General features: G+C 54.5%; 1 protein-coding gene and 1 long non-coding RNA gene across 3 annotated transcripts in view; one reads left to right on the top strand and one right to left on the bottom strand.

The window, feature by feature from the left end:
• The window catches only part of LOC105237334, a 97,873-nt gene extending 91,221 nt beyond the window's left edge, over positions 1-6,652 (top strand). The window contains exons 5-8 of the long non-coding RNA XR_855904.3: positions 3,437-3,499; positions 5,518-5,969; positions 6,095-6,215; positions 6,516-6,652. This is a non-coding gene — a long non-coding RNA (uncharacterized LOC105237334). The remainder of the gene's footprint in view (positions 1-3,436; positions 3,500-5,517; positions 5,970-6,094; positions 6,216-6,515) is intronic.
• SLIT3 (slit guidance ligand 3) overlaps positions 1-24,855 on the bottom strand; it is a 598,007-nt gene that overhangs the window by 6,378 nt on the left and 566,774 nt on the right. For both annotated transcript variants that reach the window (XM_034656754.1, XM_034656755.1), the window contains 6 exons: positions 18,790-18,887; positions 14,838-14,977; positions 11,785-11,878; positions 6,861-6,998; positions 5,077-5,317; positions 3,169-3,299 (listed from right to left, as the gene is read on the bottom strand). In XM_034656754.1, the coding sequence (XP_034512645.1) occupies positions 3,169-3,299; positions 5,077-5,317; positions 6,861-6,998; positions 11,785-11,878; positions 14,838-14,977; positions 18,790-18,887 (842 nt within the window). The remainder of the gene's footprint in view (positions 1-3,168; positions 3,300-5,076; positions 5,318-6,860; positions 6,999-11,784; positions 11,879-14,837; positions 14,978-18,789; positions 18,888-24,855) is intronic.

The following is a 24,855-nucleotide window of genomic DNA, read 5'->3' as shown; positions in this document are numbered from 1 at the left end:
TCCTCCAGCTACATTCTTCTGCTAGTTCATGCTCGGGAGTTGGAGAGATCTGGTCTCACACAGGTCCTCCAACTGAGGGGCCCTGAGCAAGTCCCATCACTCTGTAAATCCGAGTTTCCACTTAGACATGACAGCGAGAGTGCGGGTGTCGACCTCCGACGGACAACACATGGTCCCTGATACCTAGCAAGCGCTCAGAGGTGGAATGATGACCTCCACCCTGACCCTGGGCTAGGAGGAGCTGGGTGTGGCAGGAGGGACGGAGNGGAGGAAGTCAGCTGGGCTCTGAGAGTCTTCCTCTGAGAGTATCCACCGGGCCAGATGAGCCGGCATCAGGTGGGAGGCAGAGAGCACTGGACTGGAGAACTAGCTGGGTGGCTCCTGTCTGGGAACGGCATGAGGGTGTGTCAAGTGCTCTTCTTTTTTTCTTTTTCTTTTCTTTAAAGTAGGCTCCTTGCCCAGTTGGGGCCCAACATGGGGCTTGAGCTTACAACCCTGAGATCAAGACCTGAGCTGTGATCAAGAGTCAGACGCTTAATGGACCGAGAGCCAGGTGCCTCTCTCTTCTGCTTCTAATACGAATAGTGGGCTTGTATTGAGTGCTTTACAGGGCTAGGCACTGTGCTACTCTGCGCTAAGCACTTGACCTGCATTCTCTTATGTAACCCTAATAACCCCCACAGGGGAGGTAGTTTTTTTCTCCATTTTAGAAATAAGAGGCCTAAGGCTCAGAGACGTAAGGTGTCCAGCTCACAGTCTTAAAGTGGAAGTGGTGGAGGCAAGACGGAAACCCAAGCTCCTAAGCCACAGAACCCTACTCCACTGTGGGATGAATGGTCATTCCTTCAGGTACTGGGCATGTTCACCTGGATGCTGAGTTGTGGCCACTAGGTGGCGATAGAGCCTCACAGGACCAAACAGTCAGCTAAGCAGTAGCCTGAGACCTCTGGAGCGGACTGCAGCAACACCCGCCCCTTGCCCCGCCCCCTACCCCGTCCCCCAAATCCGGGCCCATGGCTGCATGGTCTCACTCTCTCTAGCCCTGGCCTTCCGGCCCCAGCATGGTGGGAGAGTGGGTTCTGGTGGGAGCCTGACCTGGGTTTGAATCTCAGCTCTGCCGCTTTACTGGCTTCTGTGCTTTGGGGCCAAAGACTTCATCTGAGATCACATTTCTCGTCCCTAAAATAGGAGTGATGACGCTTGCCTGGGGCTTGTGGTGAGGGGTACCTGAGACAGAGACCTTGGCAGTGGGTGGGATTGTGGTCACTGAGACTCAGGGAGCATGCCCTGTGGGCTAAATAGAACTCTCCTGCGGCCCACATTTAAACGCCGAGCTATTTCACATAGAAATGCCGAGTTTCTAGCGTCTCTTGATGACCTGTGTTCCCACATGGCAGCAGCTGCTGGAGCTGGGGTCAGCAGTCCCCTTCGGACAAAGCCTATACTCTCCAGGCTACCACAGTCCACTTTCCCCAAGTCTGTTCCCTCACTTGGCCCCTTGGCCTTGCGGGTAGGAAATAATGCCCGAAGTCTCTGACAAGTCTCAGAACTCAGGAATAGTCAGCCTGTTCCCATTCTGGGGCAGGTAGGGGCTCAGACAGGCTTTTCTGTGTGTTTGCCCTAGGGCCTGGAGTAGGACCTTGAAGTACCAGCACCCCCACCTGCGACTACAGCTGGGCAGATGAAAAAAACCAGGCACCCCCATAAAGGAGCCTCAGAATCCAGCTGCTCCAGGCCTGTAAATCCCCGCTGGGGGTGCTGACTGCTCATTCTCACTCTGGGGGCTGTCCGGCGGGCCTCAGCGGGCAGAATTTTGCAAGCTGCCAGCTCCCCTGATTAAATCAGCTTTGGTTTGACACCCTGGCGCTGAGGCTGAGGAGGTCTTCCTAGGTGGCCAAAGGTCACCACAGTGACTCTGTGCGCTCCATTAACCCCAGCCCCCCACAGCATGGCTTCTGTGCATACTGAGGGGGTCTCCCCCCGCCAAGGGCCTGCTCACTTCTCCACCTGTGGAAATACTTGTCAGCCACAGTTCCAGCTCAAATGTTTACCTCTTCCTCCAGGGAGCCTTTCCTGGTCCTCTGAGCAGAAATGTCTGCTCCTTCAATGTCCCATAGCATGTATCAGTGTCTTCTGGGACACCTATTTTATTCTGCCTCTGTGACTGTTGCTTGTTTATACACCTGCCTTCTTCCCTGGATTGTGTTTCGTTTAACTGTGTGTCCTCTATACCTAGCCCAGGACCCGGCCCACACAGGCGTCTGGGAGATGTTTACTGAGTGAATGAAAGAGCGCACTGCTGGGGCACAGCGGGTGCTGCCACGGAGAAGACTGGAAACAAACCCATTTTAAATACAGGATTTCTGGAGACTTGGGCTCTTTAGGACTGTGAGCTGCAGGACACTAAGGGTCTGTTACCAGGCTTGGCATGCAGACCTAGGCATGGGCATCCTTCACTGGGTTGCTCCCATGGGTGAGAGAAAGAGCCTGGGGTCTCCCCAGGGCTCTGTGCTAACCCTCAGCCCACTGGCTCCCTGACAAGGGCTGTAGGAGAGAGCAGTTCCCTAGGTTCTAGATTACTTAAGATGAAGCTAAACGTAAAGAGTATGCAGATTTAGAAGTAAGGTAGCCCTCTAAGTAACAGTACAGCTGACAGACCATATTTTTATAGCTTTACGTAAAAATCAGGGTGACTGTTGGAAAAACTGAAGTTTAGGGGAAAACCATCCTTCAAAATAGTTTGAAAGTCACTTAAGGAATAGTCCTGCTCCCTCGTGCTCTGAGATTTCTTCCCCTTGGATTGCATGCTAATCCCCCCTGTTTTCTTTCTTAAACTAATAAAAGATTAGGATGACATTTCGAAAAGGGCACCTCATTAAGCAGCCTCATCCCCATTGGCGCACGCGCTCCTGCACAGTAGCCAGCTGGCCATTTATCTTATGGTAATGAGGTGTCATCTCCCCGCAGGGTGGGCCTTCATCTCCTGCCTCTTCCTCCAACACTGCCTCTAGCCCTCCCACCCACAGCTCTGAGCGAGGCAAGGCGTGTGAGTGTGGAGGGGGCGGGGAGAAGGGGCTTCAGAGGGGCCCCTCGTATCTTGTCTCGGAGCGGAAAGCACTCAGGAAGGCGTGGGGCTGGTGCCTTGGCGGGAGGGGCTGTGGTTCTTACCTGTAAACCGTGGTTGGTGGGGAGCTCAGACTGTCATAGACGAGCCTCACATGACCCTGGTACAGCTCCAGCGCCAGGGGGTCGTTGTCTCCCTTGTAGAGAAGGATGCCGTTATCCTTGTCTGTGGCCACCTGGAGAGAGGCATGTGGGTCAGGACTCCCGTGAAGCCTAGTCTCCCCACCCCACCTCACAGAGTCCTCTTCCAGGCGGCATCTTCTGGATGAACCCCGGATCTGAATTCACGTCCCTATTTCCTTCCTCTCTCTAGCCTGGGAATTTCCAGGAGGGCATACTTACACTCCAGAAAATGCTGATCGAGCAATTCAATTCAGTAAGTATTTACTGAGGACCCACGTGTGCCTTTATGTATATAAGCATTATTAGATTATTACATATAAGATATATTATTGTGTGTGGGGGGTGGGGTCAGGAGCCTTGAGTTCTAATCACCTCTCCCACCAGAATACAATGTGATCCCACCCAAATCCTTGTCCCTCTCAGGGCCTCAGTCTCTCTGTATAAAATATAATATTTATAAATAAAAAGCTAACAATTACCATTTCATTCTGTGTTTACTATGAACTAGGCACTGTGTTAAGAGTCAATCTGGGGAATTTTTAAAAACACCAGTGTCTAGGCTTTACCCCAAACCAACGCCATATGAGTCTCTGGGGGGTGGGGCCCAGGCAAAGCTCATTTTAGGAGTTCTACACGTGATTCTAATGTGGTGTCAAGGCGGAAAGCCCCTGGTTCAGAAGTTGCCACCCAGAGGCTGCAGGTGACTAGCCTGTCAGCTCCCTCCACCCAGCACAAGTGCAGCCTGAAGGTCTGGAAATGGATCAGATGGTCTGATGGGACCTCTGCATGTCTGCACGTGCTGCTCTGGCTCGCTGGACCCAACATTCAGGTCCCTGGGTCAGAGGAGAATGCGGGAGAGGCTGAGGGCAGCCAGAGCCGCCGCCTCGTGTGTGCCCAGGGTCAGCCCCCATCTCGGAGGCCTGCCCGCCCGCCGGGCCTGACGCTCTGCAAGCTGGGGCAGTTTGACCGTCTTGTGCATCTCTGCAGCCCCACAACCTGCAGTGGGGCCTGGCATGCAGAGGCACTCAACGGATCTGTGTTGAATAAAAATCGTCACCGTAAGTGTAAAGCTGGGCCAGTGCAGCCATAACCGAGAGGGGAGCAGGGCTCTAGTTGGTGCCATGTGGTGGGGTCCGCTAACTGGCCTGCATCCTCTTGCTGTGTCTCTGGGGCTCTTCCTCCCCAGCAAGCCGATAGGCGGGGGTCTACTGCTTCTCAACCATATACCGTCCCTGCCCCACCCTGCCCAGAAGCATTTAGGTCACCCAGAGATGCATCTTAGAATAAATGTGCTCAGGTCCACAGGTAAGGAACCTGAAAGAAGTTAGTTGGAAAAGAATTTGGTTCATACTAAATGATTTTTCATTCCCTGAAAAATGGCCTTCCTGTGTGTGCCTCTGGGCCTTTGTACATGCTGACCTCTCAGGCTAGACGGCATCCCCTCACCCTTCTATCCTTCCCCAGGCAGACTCCTCCTCATCCTTCAGATCTCAGTTTAGTTATCACTGCCTCTGGGGAGCCTTCCTCTTTCTTCCCAGCAGGTGAGGCTCTCTGTCCCATGTGCTCCCACAACACCCAGGGTTGGCACTGGCCCTCTGCTTGCACCTTGCCCTGGACAAGGGGCTTTGTCTGTCTTGTCCCCCATCGAGTCCCCATTGCCAGCACAGTGCCTGACATATAATATAAGAGTGAATATTTTCTAGGTAAATGAACAGATGAGGCTGGGAGTGGGGGCTGCCATTTGCAGTGAGAGCCAGTCAAGAATTGTCCGAAGAACAGCGGCTGTTCTCAGAACAGTTGGGGCTTGGGTCATGTTGGAGTGAAGCGCACCTGCAGGGAGATGTTGGCCTGCGGCCGGACCTTGGCGGAGGCTAGTTCCACGTAGGAGTCTTTGCCTATGAAGTTGACGGTGATGAGCTTCTCGCACCTCGGGCCGGCAAAGCCTGGGGGGCAGCGGCAGGTCGGCTCCTGCTGCACCACGATGCACTGGGCCCCATTCTGGCACTCGTACTGGTCACAGGGACTGGTCTGAAGCAGGACCATGGGTGGGGGCTGCTCACAGAGGAGCCCACTGGGAGGAGGGGAGAGAAGATGAGGGAGAGATGAGGGGAGGACAGTGAAGAGGAGACAATCAGAGTTCTTTGGGCTGAAGAGCCATTAGCAGGGAGAGGGAAGAAAGGTGGGAACTGGGACTTGTTCCAGCCTTCCCAACAACTGGGGCAAGCCCTTTTCCTTCTCTAATCCCCCATTTCCCTATTTTTACAATAATAGGGTTGGATGAGAGTGCCGGTCCCCACATCTTGTGTCATCAGAATCATCTGGGATAAATTTGCAAATGGACAAAACGTGGCACAGACATATAATGGAATATTATTCAGCCTTAAAAAAGGTCATTCTGACGCCTGTTACAAGGTGGATGAACCTTGAGGACATCAAGCTAAGTGAAATAAGGCAGTCACAAAAATGTAAATACTGTATGGTTCCACTTACATGAGGTACTCAGAGTGGTCACCTTTAAATTGGGTCAGGAAGTAGAATGGGGGTTACCGGGGGCCAGGGGTGGGGGCTTGGGAAGGGAGTGTTTAATGGATGCAGAGTTTCAGTTTTGCAAGACTCAAAAGCTCTGGAGATGGATGGTGGCGTTGGCTGAGGACAGTGCAAGTGTCCTTACTGCTGCAGAGCTGCACGCTTCCACATACTGCAGGTGTAACCCTGCATTACAGGTATCTTACCACAGTTCAAGACCCTAAGACAAAGTACAGATTCCTAGCCCCTTGTCCCCGCTCCCCCGTCCTCCATTCTAATTTAGTAGCTCTGGGGTGGGGCTCAGGAATTTATATCTTCACAGGCCTCATGTAGATGGTCTCGACCAGGGTTGGAAAAACTGGACTTCTTCATGATTCCTTCTCAGAGACCGTGACCAAGGGCCATTTGCATAGTTGGGTTTATGCCATGCAGTGAGTACTAAGGTACATCCAACAGCCCCAACCTGTCACCCCTACCCCCGCCATCCCCTCCCTCCACCTTAAGGCTGGTCCCTGCCTCCCCTCCAGCGCCCCCTGTGCCTTTCCCTTCCAGTCAGTGTGGGCACCAGGGCTGGAACCCAGCCTCTCCTTCCATATACCCCTCGGACCTCTCCTGACCACCTGCCAGTGCCTCCCATTTCCTCTGTCTCTTCTGGCTTCACTGATTCCCGGGATTAACCCTAAGTTCTCCCATTTACTTCCATTTTTCTACCATTAGGGCATAATAGTGTTTTTGTTCTCCAGCCTAAAAAGAAGATCCCTGCTAGTGAGGCCATGTGACTACCCCCACCCTGTAAGCTGAGCTCCGAGATAGTAGCATCTCCCGTTGGAAGGAATCATGCCCAAGCTTGACATCATGTGAGCTGGATCCTAAGTCCAACTCCCACCCAGTTGCCCTGGATGACTCTTCTCTCCGACTATAACATGGGCTTAACAGCATCTGCTCTCGGACATGGAAGGGCTGACCTCCCAAGGAGACCCAGGAGGCCCAGGGCTAGCGCTGCCTAGGAGTGGGTCTCCACCCTGCCTACCTTAGCCTGCTGGTCCCCCAGCCTGCAGGCCCCTTCCTGAGGTGCCCCTCCACCATACCTGAAGCCCTGGGGGCAGATGCACGTGTAGCCGTTGACCGCATCCACGCACTGGGCCCCGTGGCGGCACCGGTGGGCCACACAGTCGTCGTCGTCCACCTCGCAAAGCTTCCCGCTGTAGCCGGGGAGACATTCGCACCTGGAACACAGCAGAGCAAGGCTGTTCTGGGGGCCAGGCCGGCTTCCGGGGAGCCTCCTGTCTTGTCTGTGTACCCACGTTCCCAAGTCCCTCACTTCTTGACGGGTCCCCGAAGCCTGGCCCACGGTCGGCTTCACCAGCCATCCGTGGGCTCTGGGTCCCTGCAAGTTGATGTCTGCTTGCGTCATGTGGGGGCTCCTGTGTTTAGGAGCCGGCGGCAGCACTGCTGACACGCGGCTCCTTTGTGAGAACGGTGGGCACTGCAGCCCCACCACCTGCTGGCCCAGGGGCACCCCAGTGCACACTGGCCTCCCTGAGCGTGAGCCTGGAACATGCAGCCCTGGGCTCCTCTGTCTGGGTGACACTGTGCCAGGGTCCCAGCAAGAAACAGACCTGAAGGCACTACCTTACTCACAGGTGCGCGGATGCACACCCAGACACACGTGAACACAGACACTTCCTGGCGCTTCTGCCTCCCGCAGGCCTGGAGCCTGAGTACCTCTTTGGGCCACCAGCTGAATTCTGCTGGGTGGAGCATAATAATAAGCACAGCCTACCCAGGTCAGAGGAGGAAGGTGGGATGGGTGGCCGGGGCGGGGGAGGGGGAAGCAAGAGCTCTGAGTACATATGGGACGGAGGAGCCTGACCTGGGAAGCATCAGGACAAAGGGGCGGTCCTCCCTCCTCCCTCTCCTCGCTCCTCCCCCCGTAGGAGTGGGTAGAGTGGAATGACAAGTGGATCCCGCCATCGTTGGGGTTGGTTGGCAGAGCATGGTGTGTGCAGTGGGTTCGTGGCTGGGTAAGGCGCTTGGGGGTGGGGTGTCGCTGGAGGACGATGAGTTCTAGAATCTGAGGACCCACTGAGCCTGCATTCAGAAACCGAAATCGGCTAAGCTCTGACCCGTTCACCTTTACTTATTTGAAGGGTAAATTTGAAATATGTGACCTCCTGCTGCCCCAGAAAGTGCAGACTTTCATGTCCTAGCCCACACTCCACCCCAGTTTTTAAACAGATCGGGCAAGCCTCTTGTGGGGGCATGTGCTCAGTACCCTGCTGGTGTTAAGTCTGGCCCTGGAGGCGTCTGTCTTCGTGTCCCCTGCCTTCTAGGGAGTACCTGCAGCAGTTCAAGCCGCATGAGCCTCTCGGAGGCAACAGTCGCCACTCAGTGCCTGCAGGTAAGCTACAGCCTGTCAGGCACGGGGTCAAGGGGGCCCAGGAGGCTCCATGAGGAGTCGGGAGCCGTGCTCCCTCGCAGACAGCATGCAGGTCTGGAGGCAAATGTGCTTGCGTCCTTCCTGACAGCGCCACAGCCCTCTCCACGCCGGTGCTTCTCCAACAAAGCCCCCAGGGATCCCGGTAAAGTGCAGCTTCTGATCAGGGAGTCTGGGCAGGGCCTGGGAATCAGCACTCCCACCAAGCTCCCCTGGGACGTGGCTGCTGCGGGGGTTCCCGCACCTCGCTTCCCCTAGTGACGATCTGCCCACCGTTTCTTCATCTGCTGAAGAGAAAGAAGCACCTGGGGTATAACGTGCATTCCCCCATGTTCTCACATGTTTCCCCTCGCCTTTCTTCTAAAATGTAAGGCTGAGATGATTTTGTTTGGTATATGATTTTTTGATTCTGGCCAAGGGGGCGTAACCAAGTGACGTCCTTGGTCCCAGGACATCAGGGGTCTCCCGAGTTAGCTAATAAGTCAGTCGGGCCCTGATCGACTCGCAGCGCCGGCTGTTTCTGCATGCGAGAGGCTGGGTGGCTTGCTCCACCTCGCGGCACCTCAGCCCCCAGCCAGGGAGCGGGCAGTTGTTTGTTCAGCCCGAGACCGCGGAGCCTTACGGGAGATTGGCCGCGGCGCCCGACACACAGTACGTCCTCGGCGCGCGGTAATCGTCATGATCTGCGTTTCTGTCACTGTGACTCCCGTGGTCACGGGCAGCGTGCTTCCTTATTTTCCGGGTTTGGCACATTGAGATCTCAGTGTTTGTATCACAGACAGTTATATAGTGTTATCTGTTCTGCTGAGTCATCGTTAGGGGGGATACCGGATCTGCAAGGTTAAACACCTTCGACCTTGGGCAAAGGCTGCTCTGGCTGCACGCCTCTTGTTCCTGTCCCTGCAGCCTGCCTTGGGATATGACTGAGCAGAAGGAAGGAGAGCAGCGGGGTGGGGACGAGGGGGATTGAGATTAGATGTTGCATTGGGAGAAGGGGTTTTTGACTTAAATGCATTTTAATAAAATGCACGTTATTGAGCTGGCCTGTAGACCTCTTCAATATGTGAGAAGACACTGTGCGTGACTATGTTATCTCAAGATTTTGAAAGCTAGACTGGTTTCCTCCTATATTCTAGATTCTTCCTATTCCATATTCTCTATGCCCCTAGAACTCAAGGGGCCTTGGCTACGGAAGAGTGAGGTTTCTCGGGACAAGTACCAGAGGATCACGATCTCTGGCCTTGCTTACGTCTCTGGTCCCAAGTCCCTAGCACCCCAACCTCAGACCTAAACCCTGGATGGACTGCTTCTGACCAGGTCTCATGCTCACCGTGCTCTGTCGAGCCAGCGTCCTCTGAGCTCGAGGAATGCCACTGATCTTCCCGGCTATGATCTTCCATCTCCCCAGCTCAGACGCCTGGGCGCCACTGTTGCCCCTCGTAGGCACACCCAGAACACTCTGCTTGTCAGTCCAGCCTGCTCTGCTTTGGGTGCCATTTGTTCTATGCACCTCTTCCTCCCCTTCGCCTCTTCCTTCAGTTAAAGAGCAGCCCTGAGTTGAAGCCAAATCCGGGAGTAGGACAAGTGGGGCTGGGGGGTTTGGAGCGCACGCAGCACCTCGCAGAGGGGACTGGAGCAGATAAGGCAGATTTGAATAGGCTGTGTGCATGGAAGGACTGAAGCTTCCTTCTGCTTTAAGCAGAGGCTCTAGCATTTACCCTGGTGATGAGCTCTAGGCTCGAGGTGTCAAAATAGGAAAGGAAAACACTAGACAAGACATGCTTATGTCACTCTCACACCACCTATTCTAGACCCTTCTCCAGCTGGTGGGGCCCTCCCCCGCCAGCTCATTCAAACCCTGCCCATCTCAGCTCACCTCCCAAAGTGTGTGGGGGCTTCCCTTGCTTCACTACATTCTTCTCTCCCTTCCTCAGCTTCCCAGCAGCACCCAAAGCCCGAACTGAGGGCCCCAGTCATGCCTTCTTTCTACACATTTGTTTTGTGTCAAATTTTCCTCCCCCAGGGCAATGGCAAGGGCCTCGAGAGGGATGGAATCAAAAACCTCTTGTAATACCCACAGCACTTACCACAGTGAGAATTTGAGGCCTGAAGGGTCGGCTCACTGGGGGACAACAACTAGAACCCACAATTCTTAGATTCTAGGGTCATAAGAGTTCTCAAGTTCTTACATCTTGGAGACTTACAAATCTAAGAGTCCACAGTTCCTAAGTCCCTAAGATTCTGTGATTCTCTGATGTCATTAGCCTCCAGATTTTCCATGAAGTGCTAAGCTCTGCGGCACAGCATCACAGTCTCAGAAACCCCCGAGTCTGGGGACTCTCTGCCTTATGACTGAAAGCTGGACAGACTCAGACTGATGACAGATCCTGGAGCCATCCGGACCCACAGCATGAGCTTCGTCCTCCAGAGGCTGGAGATGCTACTGGACGAAAGGCTGGTCAGGATTCTTTCTAAAGACTCATCAGCATAGGCATGGAGCTCCAGACCCACATCCCTCATCTTTAGGGGTGACTCTGTGGAGTCACTTCAGATATCTTTGCTGAAGGCTCTTCTGGGGTGCCCCAGCTGCTCTGGTCTTTGCATGCTCCCCCAGAGTCTCTGGTGCTAGAGGCCCGCCCCTCCAGTGTTGGACAGAGCTTGTTGGGGATGAGGGGAGCCAACTGTGAGTGCAAGGCAGCTTTGGGAGAGTGTTTAGGGGAGACTGTTCTTGGCCCTGGGGTTCTGGGATGTCCCTACTGATGTCAGATGATCCCAGGCCTCAAGGATCTCAGGGTGTTCTCTAGAACAGGCAATTGCACATGTTTTCACGAAGGTGGAGTGGAGGAGGAAGTAGGGACAGAGCTCGGGAGTGATTCCCAGGGGTGTCATTTGATTCTCAGGCTCTAGAACAGGTGTCTTCTCCCGAGGCAGACTCTCCCTCCACCCTTGGAATTGCTCTTGTGCTCCCCGAGCTCCTGTGGGCTCTGCTGCTCACCCGAGAGACAGCTCCCCCAATGGCCGTGGCTCCTGAACCGAGTCAGTGTTCCCTTTCCCCTCCCTGGCCCCCCAACATACACAGGTGCATAAGCTAGCAAACTGGCTGGACCCACGGACAGCAGAACGTGGTGAGGGATGCACAGACACCCTTCAGACTCAGTTCCCTCGGTGGGCTTGCTCTACTGCACTAGCTCTGGGGAGGAAAGCTATGCTGGGGTTGAGGGGGGCGGGGTGGGGAGACAAGGAAGGAGGGGGAGCGAGAGGGGAAGGAGAGTGGTACAGGAAAGAGGGGATATCTTTATCTCCATCTGTCCGCCTGTCTACCTACAGACACACAGAGAAAGAGACAGACTTACAAAGAGAGAGAACCACAAAGAGACAGAGACAGAAGCACATGCACAGGGAAACAGAGAGACTGGAAGGATTAGGCCACGACCAATCAGAGACACAGAAGGACATGGTCAAGAACAAGGAACAGGCAGAGAGAGAGATCGGGAGAGGGAGAGAACGGAGAGGGCCCCACTGGAGGCAGAGACCTCAGGACCTTGTGCTGCTGGGGACACAAAGCCAAGCCTCACCTGAATCCTTTGTCCAGGGAGATGCATTTGGCCTCGTGCTGACAGAGGTTCATTCCGGGCACGCAGTGGTCAATCACCTCGTCACACAGCTCACCTGTGGGGGTGGGTAGAAGGGTCAGGCACCCGGGAGACCCTGGCTAGAAGGTCAGATCCATTCAGCCCCCCGCCAGGAGGTCCTGGATCTCAGGCATCCTGGACTCACTCTCTCGGGGTATCCTTTCCCTGTACCTCGGCCTCGGCCTCCCTAGCAGTGACACTGGGAAGACGCTAGGATTTCCCCCGGGCGCCATCCTAGCACCATCGCTCGGCTGTTACACGTGATCATTCAGGGGCTGCTACAGCTGAAACCACAGGATGCCGGCCCCTGAGCTTGGGCCATGCTTAATTGTTGTTCTCACTCCATATCCATTTTCTGAGCACCTCTTGTGTGGCAGACGCCATGACGGGTACTAGGGACAACAGTGACCTGGTCTCGTCCTCCCCATGGCCTAGTGGGCAGATCTACAAATCAGTGGGTGTAGCAGAGATGTGTCACCGCAGGGGTAAACTCCATGGAAGGTCAGAGATCTCCTGGAGGAGCGGACCGTGGCTTTTCCACCTGCTGCAGATAAGTAAGCCCCCTGGATTTTCTCAGAGAAGAAAATATGAAAGGAATTTTGAAGTTTAGGTGTCTGGATACACTCCCTTTGAAATTCATCATGCCAAGAAATGCCTAATGGGTCATAAATACCCCAGGATGGCACTCGCATGTAAGCTCCCCAGAGCTCACGCCACCTGAGATGTGTTCTGGGAATGGGGAGCGGCGTGAGACAGGACAGCGGGGACGAGGGCAGAGGCACATGCACCCCTGAGCTTTGGGTTCCCTTAAATGCCACCTGGTCAAGCCAGGTGGAGACTGACCTAAGAGAGGAAAATTTCACCCATGGAATTTCTCTCAGAGGTGGGGGTGGGAATACGGGCAGGGAAGCTGCTGGGACGGGGCAGAGGAAGGTCCTGAGGGTGGCTGGGGAGGAAACAGATGACATACAGAGCCCCCAGTCTGTTCTCTGCTATGATGGGGACAAGCTGACCCCTACCCTGTCCTCATTTTGCCAGCCTCTCCAGACCACAGAGGGCACTGTGTGTTTCCTCAGCCGTTTCCTCTTCCTCACTTCCTGGAGAGATCCAGAGAGGCAGACAGGCGTCTGTGTGGGACTGGCATTTTTGGGGACAGAGAAAACCAAGGCATCCCATTCGCAGGTAGAATTGCACTTTAGTTAACTGCAGAGACAGGCCACGCTATTCCACTGGGGCAGGAAGCCACCTTAGTAAGTGTCTCCTCAGCCCCCTTCCTCTGCCCATTTGCCCACCATAAACTCAGTTCACACCCTCCCTTTGCCCCAAAGCCTATTTTGAGTCCCTTTGCCTTCTCTTTTTTAACTGCTGGGATGTTTTCTGTCTGTCTTCTGGTACTGAGCAGATTCTTCCGGACCAATGATTTAACGCTATATGACTCCTCCTCTCATCTTAGGTAGACCAGATGCCCCTTGAGGGCATGCTTTCAGATTTCTTGGTATCCCTAGCAGCTAATTCAGTGGTCTGTAGATTCACAGTAAGTGTTGCCTTTTGCTAACTTAACTCTTGGCTATAACTCCTCTCTGGGAAGGTGGAAGATGGAGAGGAGTAGACCATCAGCAGATTGCCCTGCACTTTCCTCCAGCATAAAGCCTTCCCTGGGACTCCAGGAGGCTGAGGAGTAGCAGGTGGTTTTCTCAGTCGGCCTTGGCGTACTCCACCACAGTCCCAAGAGTGTGCTTAGAGAATACGTGCCTAACAGGCAGGGGGTCTGCTTAAGGCACAGGGTCCTGAGCGGCAATGGGGGCCACTTGACTTCCTTCTCCGCAGGCCTCAGGACTGCCTCTAATCATCGTTTGTGTATTCCCATCTCCTACCTCATTCCTGACGTCAAGCCACGTGCCAGTAGGGTAGCGTGTAGCAGCCCCTGGGGTGCCTGGTCCTAGTTTCCATCCTTGCCTTAGGCTGCTATTTTCTAGAACATGTTTCTTGCAACACAGGATGTCTGGGTTGGGGAGGAGTTCTGGGCTGGGTAGGAGGAAGTTCTGACTTCAAATAAATTTGGAACTTGCTGGGTTAAACAAAGTGAACAGCGTTCTTTCAAGCAAGAATTGTCAGAACCTCTAATACGAAGCTTTGTATCATGTGAAAGAGAACTATTATTACGTATAGTGCTGCGCCAACTTTCTGTTCCTGGAGGCTTTTCCTCAAAGAACTCATGGAATTTATGGAATTCCATTTGGCGATATGCCACTTTGGGTTGACCCTATAACAAAGGAGGCTGTGTTTGTATCACTGGGTGGCATTTGCTTCATCACCTTGTCAGTTAGTCTAACTGTTCTCATCAGGGGCTGTCAATATAGGAAATACAGGTGCTGCGTTTGGGGACGGATGGGCAGGATGACTATCCCGAGGAGGAACCGGGGCGGGGGGCTTCCTTGATTCTCCGGCTGGGTGAGGTTCTTCCTCTGCGATCCCATGACCCCCGGGGCTTACAGGTGTTATATTCTCTTTCTAGTGAATACATCTCTCTCTACTTGACGATGAGCTTCTGAGGAGAGGGAACTTTGTCTTGGTCACTTTTGTATCCTCAACTCCTAGCAGAGGGTCTAGAAAGTGTAAATTTCCAGAGAAAGCAGACTAGACCTGAACAAACAGGAAACATAATGCAAGCACCTGTCGCTGGCCTCAACCACCACTGGGTCGCCGGGGTTCCCAGAGGAGGGGATGGCCATCAGCTACCGCAGCAAAGGGCTGCAAGCGCCCCGGGACCCTGTTTCAAAGCAGGGAGGAGCTAGTGATGTGCAGGGGGGCATGGGGCGGGGTGACACGCAGAGCGGGCCTCTGGGAAGCCCCTCCTGGCATGCCACCAGGTTTTAGGGACTCACGTCTCTGTCCGCAGGGGGAGAGGGTGGGGGCCCTGAGAGAAGCTAAGAAAATAGTATTCTTTAGCACATGACACCTGGCCGGCCTCAGTGCACAGGTGTCGGGGACCTTACCCGTGTAGTTAGGAGGGCAGACGCACACATAGTTGTTGATCCCGTCCACGCAGGTGGCATTGTTCTCACAGTCGTTGTCCTCGCAATCGTCTGGATTGATCTCACACTGCTGGCCCTCGAAGCCCAGAGGGCAGGAGCAGCTTTGGGGGTGTGTGGGGTGGGGAGGAGGGGAGCCAGGGGTCAGGGAGTGGGGAGCGGGGGTGGAGTGGCAGAAAAGAAGGTTGGGGGAGATATAATTAGTCAGGTTTCTCTCTGGGTGGAGGTCCGAGGCAGCGTTTGGTATACCTGAAGCCTTGGGGTCCTGGGCAGGATACCGTTAAGGGCCTGAGAGGGCATTTCATCCAGCCCGCTGTCCATGTCCTCTGGCCATGGATGGCTGCCTGCCCCCCACAACATTCCCCCAGCAGGAAGTGGTTTCCTGGAGAGAGCTGAAATTCCCCCAGCTGTCTTCCCTTGGCTCTTTTGTGGGTAGTGGTTGGGAGACAAAGAGACAAAGGGCATAACAAACATCCCCCTTTGAATGACTGTCTACCCGAGGGCAGGCTTTCTACCTTGAGCCGGAGTAGGACGAGGTGGCCAAGGTCAGGATCTGCAGCTGAGTACGGGGAGTGAGTTCTGGGTCTGCTACTTCCTGGCTTAGACCTTAGGCGAATTAAATTCTGTGTCTCAGTTTCCGCGTCTAGTGACTGGGGGAGTATTATTTCCCCCCATGGTGGTTTTGTGGGGAGTAATGAGATGATACAAGTAAAAGGCTTAGGAGGGGACCTGGCACATAGAAAATGCTCAGAACATGTTAGCTAGCTTCAGTTCTAGATACTTCCCCACCTGGCCTCCTTACCCCTTCTCAGGGATGCCATTGTTCCCTGTATGTAGTGCTACTTCTGAGACCCCTCAAGCTTCTGGGGGATCAGCGGGTGGGGTGGGAGGGTGCTCTCCTGCCAGCACCGAGGCGCTCTGTGGAGCCTGGCCAGACACGAGCAGCAGGATGCCTTCGTTTAACCTGTCTCGGGAGCGCTACAACTCTTGGATAAAAACCCCCAGCCTCTGGCCGTCCTCTGCCCAACCTTGGTCGCATCCCAGGATTAGGGATGCAGACTAAGCCGAGACAGAGCAGCTGAGCAGAGGAGAAGGGACACAGGTGGGAGATGAGTATCTGATTAGATGAGCTGCGGGAACTTACTCCCTCTGCAGCCCAGCCCCCCATCAGGGATTTGCACCCTATTCACAAACGTATGTTCCAGCTTCAGACCCAGGATTCCAGGCCTTTCTCTGTTTTAGAGACTGCTCTGATCCGGGATTTAGCTACAAAACGAAACTGTTTGGAAGTGGATTTCTAGAATCCAACTTAACCTTTCCTCTACAACCTGAAAACCGTGTTGCATTTTCTATACAAGTCCAGGGGGTTGTTCGGCCTGAGCTCTTGAGGTGGGGCAAAGTGATGCATTCCTTTTTTCTGTGAGGGACTCTGGGCGTTCATGAAAAGCGTCCTCAGAGCCAGACGGAGGGCAGGTTTTCCAAAGGTCTGAAAGCATAGTGTTGCCTTTTTTCCCGAAATGAGTTACCCTGGCTGTCCCCAGAGCCATAGGATTGCACGGAAGTGGGATACGGATGGCGGGTCAGGGAACAGGTTGCTCCTGCAGTGGACAGAGGGTGGGAAGGAGACGAAAGTCTCCTCTGCCCTCACTGGAACCTTGGCAGGGGGCTGTCAAGGAGACTCGAAGAGCACCCAGTTAGCTGTGGGGACGTAGGACAGGTCAGATCTCCTGTCATGGTCTCCTGCCCGGCCAGCTCTGCCAGCCTTTGCTCTTTCTGTGAGCAGATAATGCATAAAGATGGGAGAAGCATCTGATGAAGAGGCGGGTGATACTTCAAGAATTCTGACGCACAAGAGGTGTTCTGGGTTGAACTGCATCCCCTCAAAAAGATAGCTTAACCCCCAGCACCTCAGAACGTGACCTTATTTGGAAATAGGGTCATTGCGGATATAACTTAAGATGCAGTTACCTGGGGGAGGGCGGGCCCCTGGTCCAATATGACTGTCGTCCTTGTAAGAACATGGCCACGTGGAGACAGAGACACAGGGTCAATGCCACGTGATGATGAAGACAGAGACCACAGGGAAGCAGCTGCAAGCCAAGGAAGGCCCAAAATGGCCAGCCACCACTAGAAGCTAGGACGGGCCAAGGAAGGATCCTTGCCCTTCCCCTATAGGCTTCAGGGCGAGCATGGCCCTGCTGCCACCTTGAGTTTGAACTTCTGGCTTCTGAAATGTGAGAGAATAGCTTCCTGTTGTTCCAGGCTACCGTGTGGCACTTTGTTACGGCAGCCCTAGCAAACGGACACAGGAGGGAAAAAGGGAGCAGACCTTCCCTGACAGGTGTCCCTCACTTTGCCAACCGATCAGGTGCTCGCCTAGTGAGGGAGAGTGTCGCTGCTCCTTGGGAGGTCCACACAGACTGTGCTATCCCCAGTATGTGGGCCTCATTGCCTTAATCCTCCACCCCATTTCTCTAATCCCGTAGGTCTGGGCCCTTTTCCTTGAAAATGAAATTCTAAAAATACTTCCAGTTTATTTGAATCCCCTCAGCACCTGAGGGTGGAAACAGGATACTTCTGCTCACCTGCAGCTCCAGAGTCAGAGGCAGACCCCCCCAAAACGCTGGGGAGGGGTGTTGGGCAATGCATAGGCAACCAGAGAGGGGACAGACAGTCACCTGCAGGGGGCACTCCTCCCTCTTGCAGACCTCCATCCCTTGGCTGGGTGGGCAGAGCCGGGCTCTTACCCTGGAGGTGTGTTTTCTGGCTGGGGCCACATGGCCACCTCCGTGAGATTTCTGTGTGGTTTCTCCTCGCCCCTGCTCCCAGTGAGAAGGTCGGAGTGGGTGGTTTGGCTGACTTCAGGCAGGAAAACAAACCTTGCCTTGAATTTCACTTTTTAAGAGCCAGAGTTTGATGGGGCTGGCTTGGCAGGTGGACACAGGGGCAGGCTGGGTTCCCTGGGGAGGAGAACTGGGAGCCCAGAGCCTGATTTCTTTCACAGACCGCACAGCAGCCCCTGGCCAGAGTGCCTTCCATACTGGTTTGCAATCTGCGCTCTAACACATCCACGCACAGCTTGGCACTGGGCGCCCCTTCCTCTCCTGCCTGACCCGCTCACTCACCAAGGGTGCTGAAGGAACCACTTCCCACCAGTCTGCTTTTGCCAAGGCCAGGGGCTGGGAAAACGGGGCATCTGAAAGCAGCTGAGAAGGGTGGGAACTAGGAAGGAGGCCCGGGGTTTGGCAGAGGCCCTGAAAGCCTGCTTTTAGAACAGGGATGGGAAAAACGTAAGTGGCTTCTATGCTCTTTTCTTCCTGAGCTCTCAAGAAGGAAAGAGGTCGGGTGGAAAGACCCAGGAATGAGTGTCAGGATATGTGGCCTAGAGCAAATCCAGCTCTGTGCCTCAGTTTCCTCATCTGTTAAACGGGGCTAGCGCCCACCTGTAAAAGGTAGGGTCACTGTGAGGGTTTAAATGAGATACTACATGACTAGCACGTGCCTGGCACATAGTGAACATGTAGCCAATGTCACCTGTTATTACTGGCTTTTATCACACAGAAGACTGGTGGAATTGCCCTGTTTTTGGCTGGGTCATCATGCCATCCTTCTCTGACTTCTGCCAGCAGCTGTCGCCTCCCTTGGTGTCCTCCTGGCTCTGGAGACAGACTCCCTGAATTCCCTGTGCCAACGCTTACTAACCATGTCACCTCAGGCAAAGGATCGCTCCGGTTTGTGCCCTGACCCTCTTATTGGTATCATAGTAGCTCCCTTGCGATCATCTGCATGATGGGCTCAGCACAGTGTGGGCACACAGTAGGGCCTCAGGGAGCAGCTATGCTTCTTCAGCCTGCCCCAGGGGTCTGCCCAGAAAGCCCTCTGAGGGAGGGAGGAAAGGCCCGTGGTGAGCGGTTACCTGAACCCATCCTTGTGGCTCTCGCTCAGGTGGCAGGTGCCTCCGTGCTGACAGGGGTTCTGGATGCAGGTGTTGATGGGCACGGTGCAGTCTTTGCCCTGAGGAGCAGAAGGGGGAGAAGCGCCGGGTTAGGGAAGCCTCAATGGCTGCCTGGAGCAGGACTCCCCTTGGAGCTCCCAGCATCCTCTGGGATGAGGCCGGGCAGATGGCCACAAGCAGGCCCTGGGACCAGTCTGCTGTGCGGCTCCGAGGAAGCCAAAGGGGTCCCTCGGAGGGAGTGAGAACTCAGGAATTGGACCCCAGCTTCACTGCTTCCCAGAATTCACATCCTTTTCCCCAAACTTCGAACTGCAGGGCAAGAGCATGGGCTTGGAATACAGGAAAACCTGGCTTCACAGTCCAGCTTCATCTCTTTCTGGTTGCCTGACCATGACCTTGTGTAAGCCTTTAACCACTCCCAGCCGACCTCGGGGAGCTGTTGTGAGAATTCAATGTGGCCTTTCATATAGGGAAGTACCTAAGGTAGGTAATACACCTAGCACACAGTAGGCACTCTATACATGCTAGCTGATGACCGTATTCGTAGCCGCACGGAGGCTTCCGTGTAATCCACAACTTGAGTAGGGCAGACTAGGGCTGAAGTGTGGCCAGCAGACCTTGCTCCCATAAAGTGACAGCCCCCCAGAGATCCATCTTTGATCGGTCTGGAAGTGGGCCTGGGCGTTGCTATTTAAAGTTCTGACTCTAATGCCAGGCCAGACGGAGCACCTCTGCGACAGACAGCTGTGGGTGGGGTGGCGTCCCTCTGGAGCAGGCCCCTTGCAAGGGGGCCTTTGAGCTGAGGCGGAGCCAGCTGTGCGGTGGGTGGGGAGGGGCACGCCAGGCAGAAGGCCAGTGAGGGTGAAGGCATTCGGAGGGAGGCCAAGGCAGAGACTGTGGCAGTTAAGACCCCGCGTCCTAGGGAGCTGCTCCGTGCTTGGCCGTCGGGCTGTGGCTTCTCCTCTGGGACTGGCGCCCCAGCGCTGCATCTCAGTCCTGACCAGCAGGCCCTTGGAGGACCTGTGGGGTCGGGGAGGCACCCGCTGCATTCGTTTCTGGGCTGTGGGCTGGGTGTGGGCACCGGGCCAGGCAGGGGTGATGGCGGGAGCCCTCCCACCGCCACACCACCTGCTCGCCATCTGCCTGAGCAAATCCTCTCCTGCCTCTGCTGCTGTCAGCACCCGGGACGGAGCAGGGCCGGGCTCCCTGGCTCCGAGGTCACTGCCGAATGGGCCTACGACCCTCCTTCTGCCTCAAACCCTGAAGGCACGGCGCCATCTCTGGCAGCCGGGAGGCACGGCCACGTGTGTCTGGCCCTCACGGCTCTCACCGCTAAGGGCCAGTCGGGGGGTTCTCGAGGGGGAGAAGGAGAATGCAGTTTGGGGTGGGATCTGGGCTTATCCTAAACCAGAGCAACACGGGATCGCTTTCAGAGAGCCGTTGTGTGCGATGGAAACTGCAATCCTCATTCTCAATTTACTGAGCACATTTTCCATTCCAGGCCTCTGGATATAACCCCACTAAGGGTTTTATATTCACGATCACATATAATGTTCACAACAACCCTGTGAGATTGGTATGATTGTTATTACTGCCATTTTCAGATGGCGAAGGCAGACTTGGAAAACGAGCTAATATGTCCAAGACTGCACAGCAGTAAGTGCAAGAGGCAGCAGCTGACGCCAGACACATCCAGGCCAAAGCCAGCGCCGGGGACTGCTCTGCTGGGCCGCGCATCCTGCCCTCTCAAAGCCCGGCTCCAGACTTAGCCCGTCTGGGCGCACACTCCGCTCTGCCTGCCGTGTGCCTTGAGGGGATTGCTGCTTCTCCCTGAGCCTTGTTTTCGTTATCTGTAAAATGGGGACAATAATACCTCCCCTACGGAATGAATGATTAAAAATCACACACATGTGTAACAAGCACCTGGCCTGTAACGGTAGCACAGTAAGGAGCTCTTCAGATGGGGATGACGTCAGGGGTCTGAGGCAGGGCTGGAGGGGGTGATCCAAAGACTTTTTCAGGCTTTGGTCGGTACTGAGTTGTTCAGGAGTGAGAGTGTGTGTATGTGTGTGAAGAGCCGTGAAGAGCAGGACAAGAGAACCTCGATCAGGTCGGCGGCGGGGACGGGGGGGCTTCCTAGCCCCTGCCTGGGCCACCCTCTCTGCTCTGGGGAACTCTCAAGTATCAGGGACTCCAGGTGGGGGTGATGTGGGGTTGGTGATGTCTCCTCCAGTTCCTTACGCAGAGCTCAGAAATCCAGGAGGCAGACCCCAGCTCTTGACGATGTGCTAACTGGGCCTGGAGGTGGGGATTTCTGTCACTTCCGTGTCCTTGAGAAGTAATCACCGTTGTCAGTGCCTGGCTAATTAGCTCAATTCAACTCTCTTCAGCCTCACTTTGCTCGAATCTGCTAGATTTATGATGTTCCTTGGTCTCTCACCTGTGTGTGTGTGAGAGAGAGGGGGAGAGAGGACCGACACCATGGCTGGGGCTTCTGGCTTCTCTTGAAGGAGTCTGGGAGCAGCTGTCCCCATTGGGAACCTCTTTCTGAGATGGGCCAGGAGGGCTGCAGGACCCTGCTACTCAAAGTATGGTCTTTGGGCTAGTAGCACCGGCATTCCCTGAGATCTTGTTAAAAACACACAAACTTGGGCCAGATCTAATGGGTCAGAACCTGCATTTAATAAGGTCTCCAGCGGGTTCCCGTGCACATGACAGTGCGAGGAGCGCTGTGTTGGGGACATTGAACAGAGGCACATGAAGCTAAACAGCTGAAACAAAATGAGCCCAAACACACATTCTATTTCCCCCAGTGTTGGAACAGCTGTAAAACAGTTCTCTCTGTGAAGCGTCTACTGAATCCTGGCTCTGAGGCAGGCAAGTGCGTACAGGACCCTGTCAGTCCTCACAGGAGCTCTCCGGTGAGTATGTGTCTCCCAAGTGCAGGTCGGGGGGGCGTGAGGCTCAGTGCAGACCAGTTACTCATGGAGTGCTGAGCGGACAGACCCTCCTGCAAGGGAGAGGTGGGCTCTGGGTTTAGCTCGCGTGCTTCCCTGGCGTGCGAGCTTGGGTAAGTTATCCGATCCTTTTGGAGCTCAGTTTCTACAATTACCAAAAGGGGGTAACAGAACTCATTTTGGAGGATAAAGGAGGGTATGAAGTCAGGTGATGTGCTGAAATTGCTTCACGAAGGCCTGGCATTCCAGATGAACAGTAGCTGTTGTTAAACATTACGCAGTGGGGGGCCGTGCTTTTTGGGTAATAGTGCAGCTTCCCAAGGTCACTCAGATAGTCAGTGGAAAAACTGAGATAATGGGAAATAACTAGGTAAATGTGAGAACACTGAGCATGGTTTTGTGGGTGTCTGCTGATTGTTGTCAACTTAGCCACTCACCCAGAACCATGACCTCAGTCACTCTGCTTGGGTGGGCTCCGACCCCAGAAGAAGGGAAAGCAGGGGGAACAGACACAGGGCAGGGAGTGGGATGCAACCCATGGTTAAGGGGAACCTTTGGTTCAACCTGCTGCATTTTGAGGTCAAGGAACCTGAGGTGAGGAGAGTAGAAGCTGTTTTAGGTCACACAGTCAGGTAGGGACAAGCTCTGGGGGTGCTGTTCCTTCCACCAGCACACCCTGCTTTTTCCTGTTCTGGAGACTCTGGCAGGTCCCAAATGGCCAGGGACTCATGGTGCTTGCCAATGGGCCATGAATGCAATGGTCAAAAGCATGGGTTCTGAATGAGTTGGTTCTGAGCTCTGAATCCCAACTGTCTCACCGACTATCCCAGTTTCCTACACTGGAAAATGAGGGTCATTTTAGGATCTGCTTAAAGGGGTATGCAAGATAATGGATGCACCTTGTTTAGTATGCTTTCGGCATGCAGTAGGCACTCAATAAATGCTGGCTGCTCATATTCCTGTTGTTGTCATAGTCATCACCATCACGTACCGTCCCACCCCATCCTCCTTCTCCATGTACCCCAGCCTGTGTGAGCCCAGCAGCTTCCTAGGTCAAAATCTCTGTTCAAATTCTTCCACAAGACATTCAGAATCTTATGAGCAGAGTCCAAACAAGTGGAATTCTCCCATAAGAGCATGGTGGTGCACTCTTTGCTCGGACACTGATGGCCAGGCCAGCTTCACAAGTGTAGCAGGAAATGTGGCAGGAAGCAGCCAGGGGCTTCAAACCCAGCTCCGATACTTTCAGACTCAGGCTGATGTGACAGAGAAGGGAGCGAGACTCAGCATGTGAAGTGGTTTACCTCATCTTTCAGAGAGGGATGATACCACCCATCAAAGGCGATTATAAAACTTAGAGGAGGGAGTAAAGGCAAACGTCCAGCAGACCACCTGGCACACAGTGCATAAAAAGGTAACTACACGGGTATGGAACTGGGGATGGCATACATGTACATGTCACCTTTCTAGGAGAGCAACGGATGGTCTCTGACAATTCAGTGTCATGGGCTGGGAACCCCGGTGAGACCAGCAAGTATGGGTGAAGTAACAGGCAGCAACGAGCCGGCTTCCTGAGTGCCTACTGAACGACTCTCCTAGGGGCACTGCCCCTGTTGTCGTACCTGTGATTCTCATAGCGCACCTGGGGGATGGAGCTTGGTTTGTCAGTGGAAGGCTGAAGTGAGACCACTGGCCATCACCACACAGCAAAGCTAGAGTCCACACTTGCCCTCGGCGTAATTCCACAGCCTGTTGTCTCCACTGAATTAACACGAGAGGGTGTGAGGACCTATACCTGCAATGTCTGTGCATGTGCACCCAGAGGACGTGTGGGTCTGGGGCGGTTGCTTGCGTCAGGGCTGGCTGGCTGGCTGCAGAGAGAGTCCTCTGGCTCTCCTGTGCCAGGCCTACAGGTGGCGCTCTGACACTGTCTGCCGGAGGCAGAGCTGGTACGGAAAAGCCACCAGGGAGCCCTGCTCCCCAGGGTGAGTCTGCCCCTCAAGCTGGTCCCTACACATACAAATGCCCCTGGGGACAGGAGACCCGGTGATGCCAGCTCCCTCCCACTCTGCCGCATGCTAGGCATGGGCTGGAGTGGTCTTGGAACTCCTGGTTTGCCTGCTCCCTTTGGATGGGCACCCTGGGGAGGTGGGAAGCTGGTCCCACCTGGGGAAGGAGGTCCTGGGGAGGAGGGTTCAGCCGCAGCTTTGCTGACCCCAGTGAGGCAGAGCTCGGTTATCCAGGGGGAAAAGCGGGGATTTTGGAATCTTACAGCGCTAGGTCCTATCCCAACCCTACTGCTTACGAGCTTTGGGACACTGAGTCAAGCGCTTTCGCCAGTCCAAGGCCGTTTCCACATCTGTAGATGGGAAGTGATGAGCCTTCCTCACAGGGCGTGTTTAAAAAGCAAAGGAGGATAAAATGCCAAGCCGACTGCTGGCCATGTAGTCCACACTTTATAGATGTTAGTAGGGAGGCAGGATCACATGTTCTAGATGGTGCTGGATGAGAAGAAAGGAGAAAAAATTGTTCTGGAATTAGCCTGGATTTCTGGGGAGGGCACTCAGGAGAACTGGGATCTCCATCCCCTTATGGGCTGACCTGAGCCTGTCAACAGTGTGTTGGCTTGGGAGCCCTCAGGCCTTTCAATCTGCCGTCCCTGTATCCTTCTGGAACTGGAGCTGGAGCCAGCGCTTCCAGCACTGGCCATCCCGAGGGTGAGTTGGGGAGGTGGATGGGCGGGTCTGGAAATCCCCTTGGAGGGAAGCCAGGATAGTGAGTTCCACAGACGCCTCTGCTTGCAAGCATCTGAACTCTGAGACTTAAACTTCCCCAGGTTTGGCAAGGAACATGCAAATACTACATTTCCTCCTTATCTCTGAGTGTCACGGTCAAGACTGTAGGGGTTCTCTGTGTTTTGCCCGAGCATAACATGACTGGGCAGCAGAATAGGAGGGTTACTGGCAAATACCACTCTGGAGTGACCTGCAAAATGGAGTTCTCCAGGCCGCCCTGGGAGAAGGGAGGGTCAGCAGGGCACAGGGCCCCTCCTTGCGCCATGGAGGGTGGG

This window comes from Ailuropoda melanoleuca, chromosome 3, assembly GCF_002007445.2.
Source record: "Ailuropoda melanoleuca isolate Jingjing chromosome 3, ASM200744v2, whole genome shotgun sequence".
Classification (NCBI taxonomy): Eukaryota; Metazoa; Chordata; class Mammalia; order Carnivora; family Ursidae; genus Ailuropoda; species Ailuropoda melanoleuca.
Note: the sequence above shows the minus strand (reverse complement) of the source record. Positions and strands in the feature narration are given on the sequence as shown.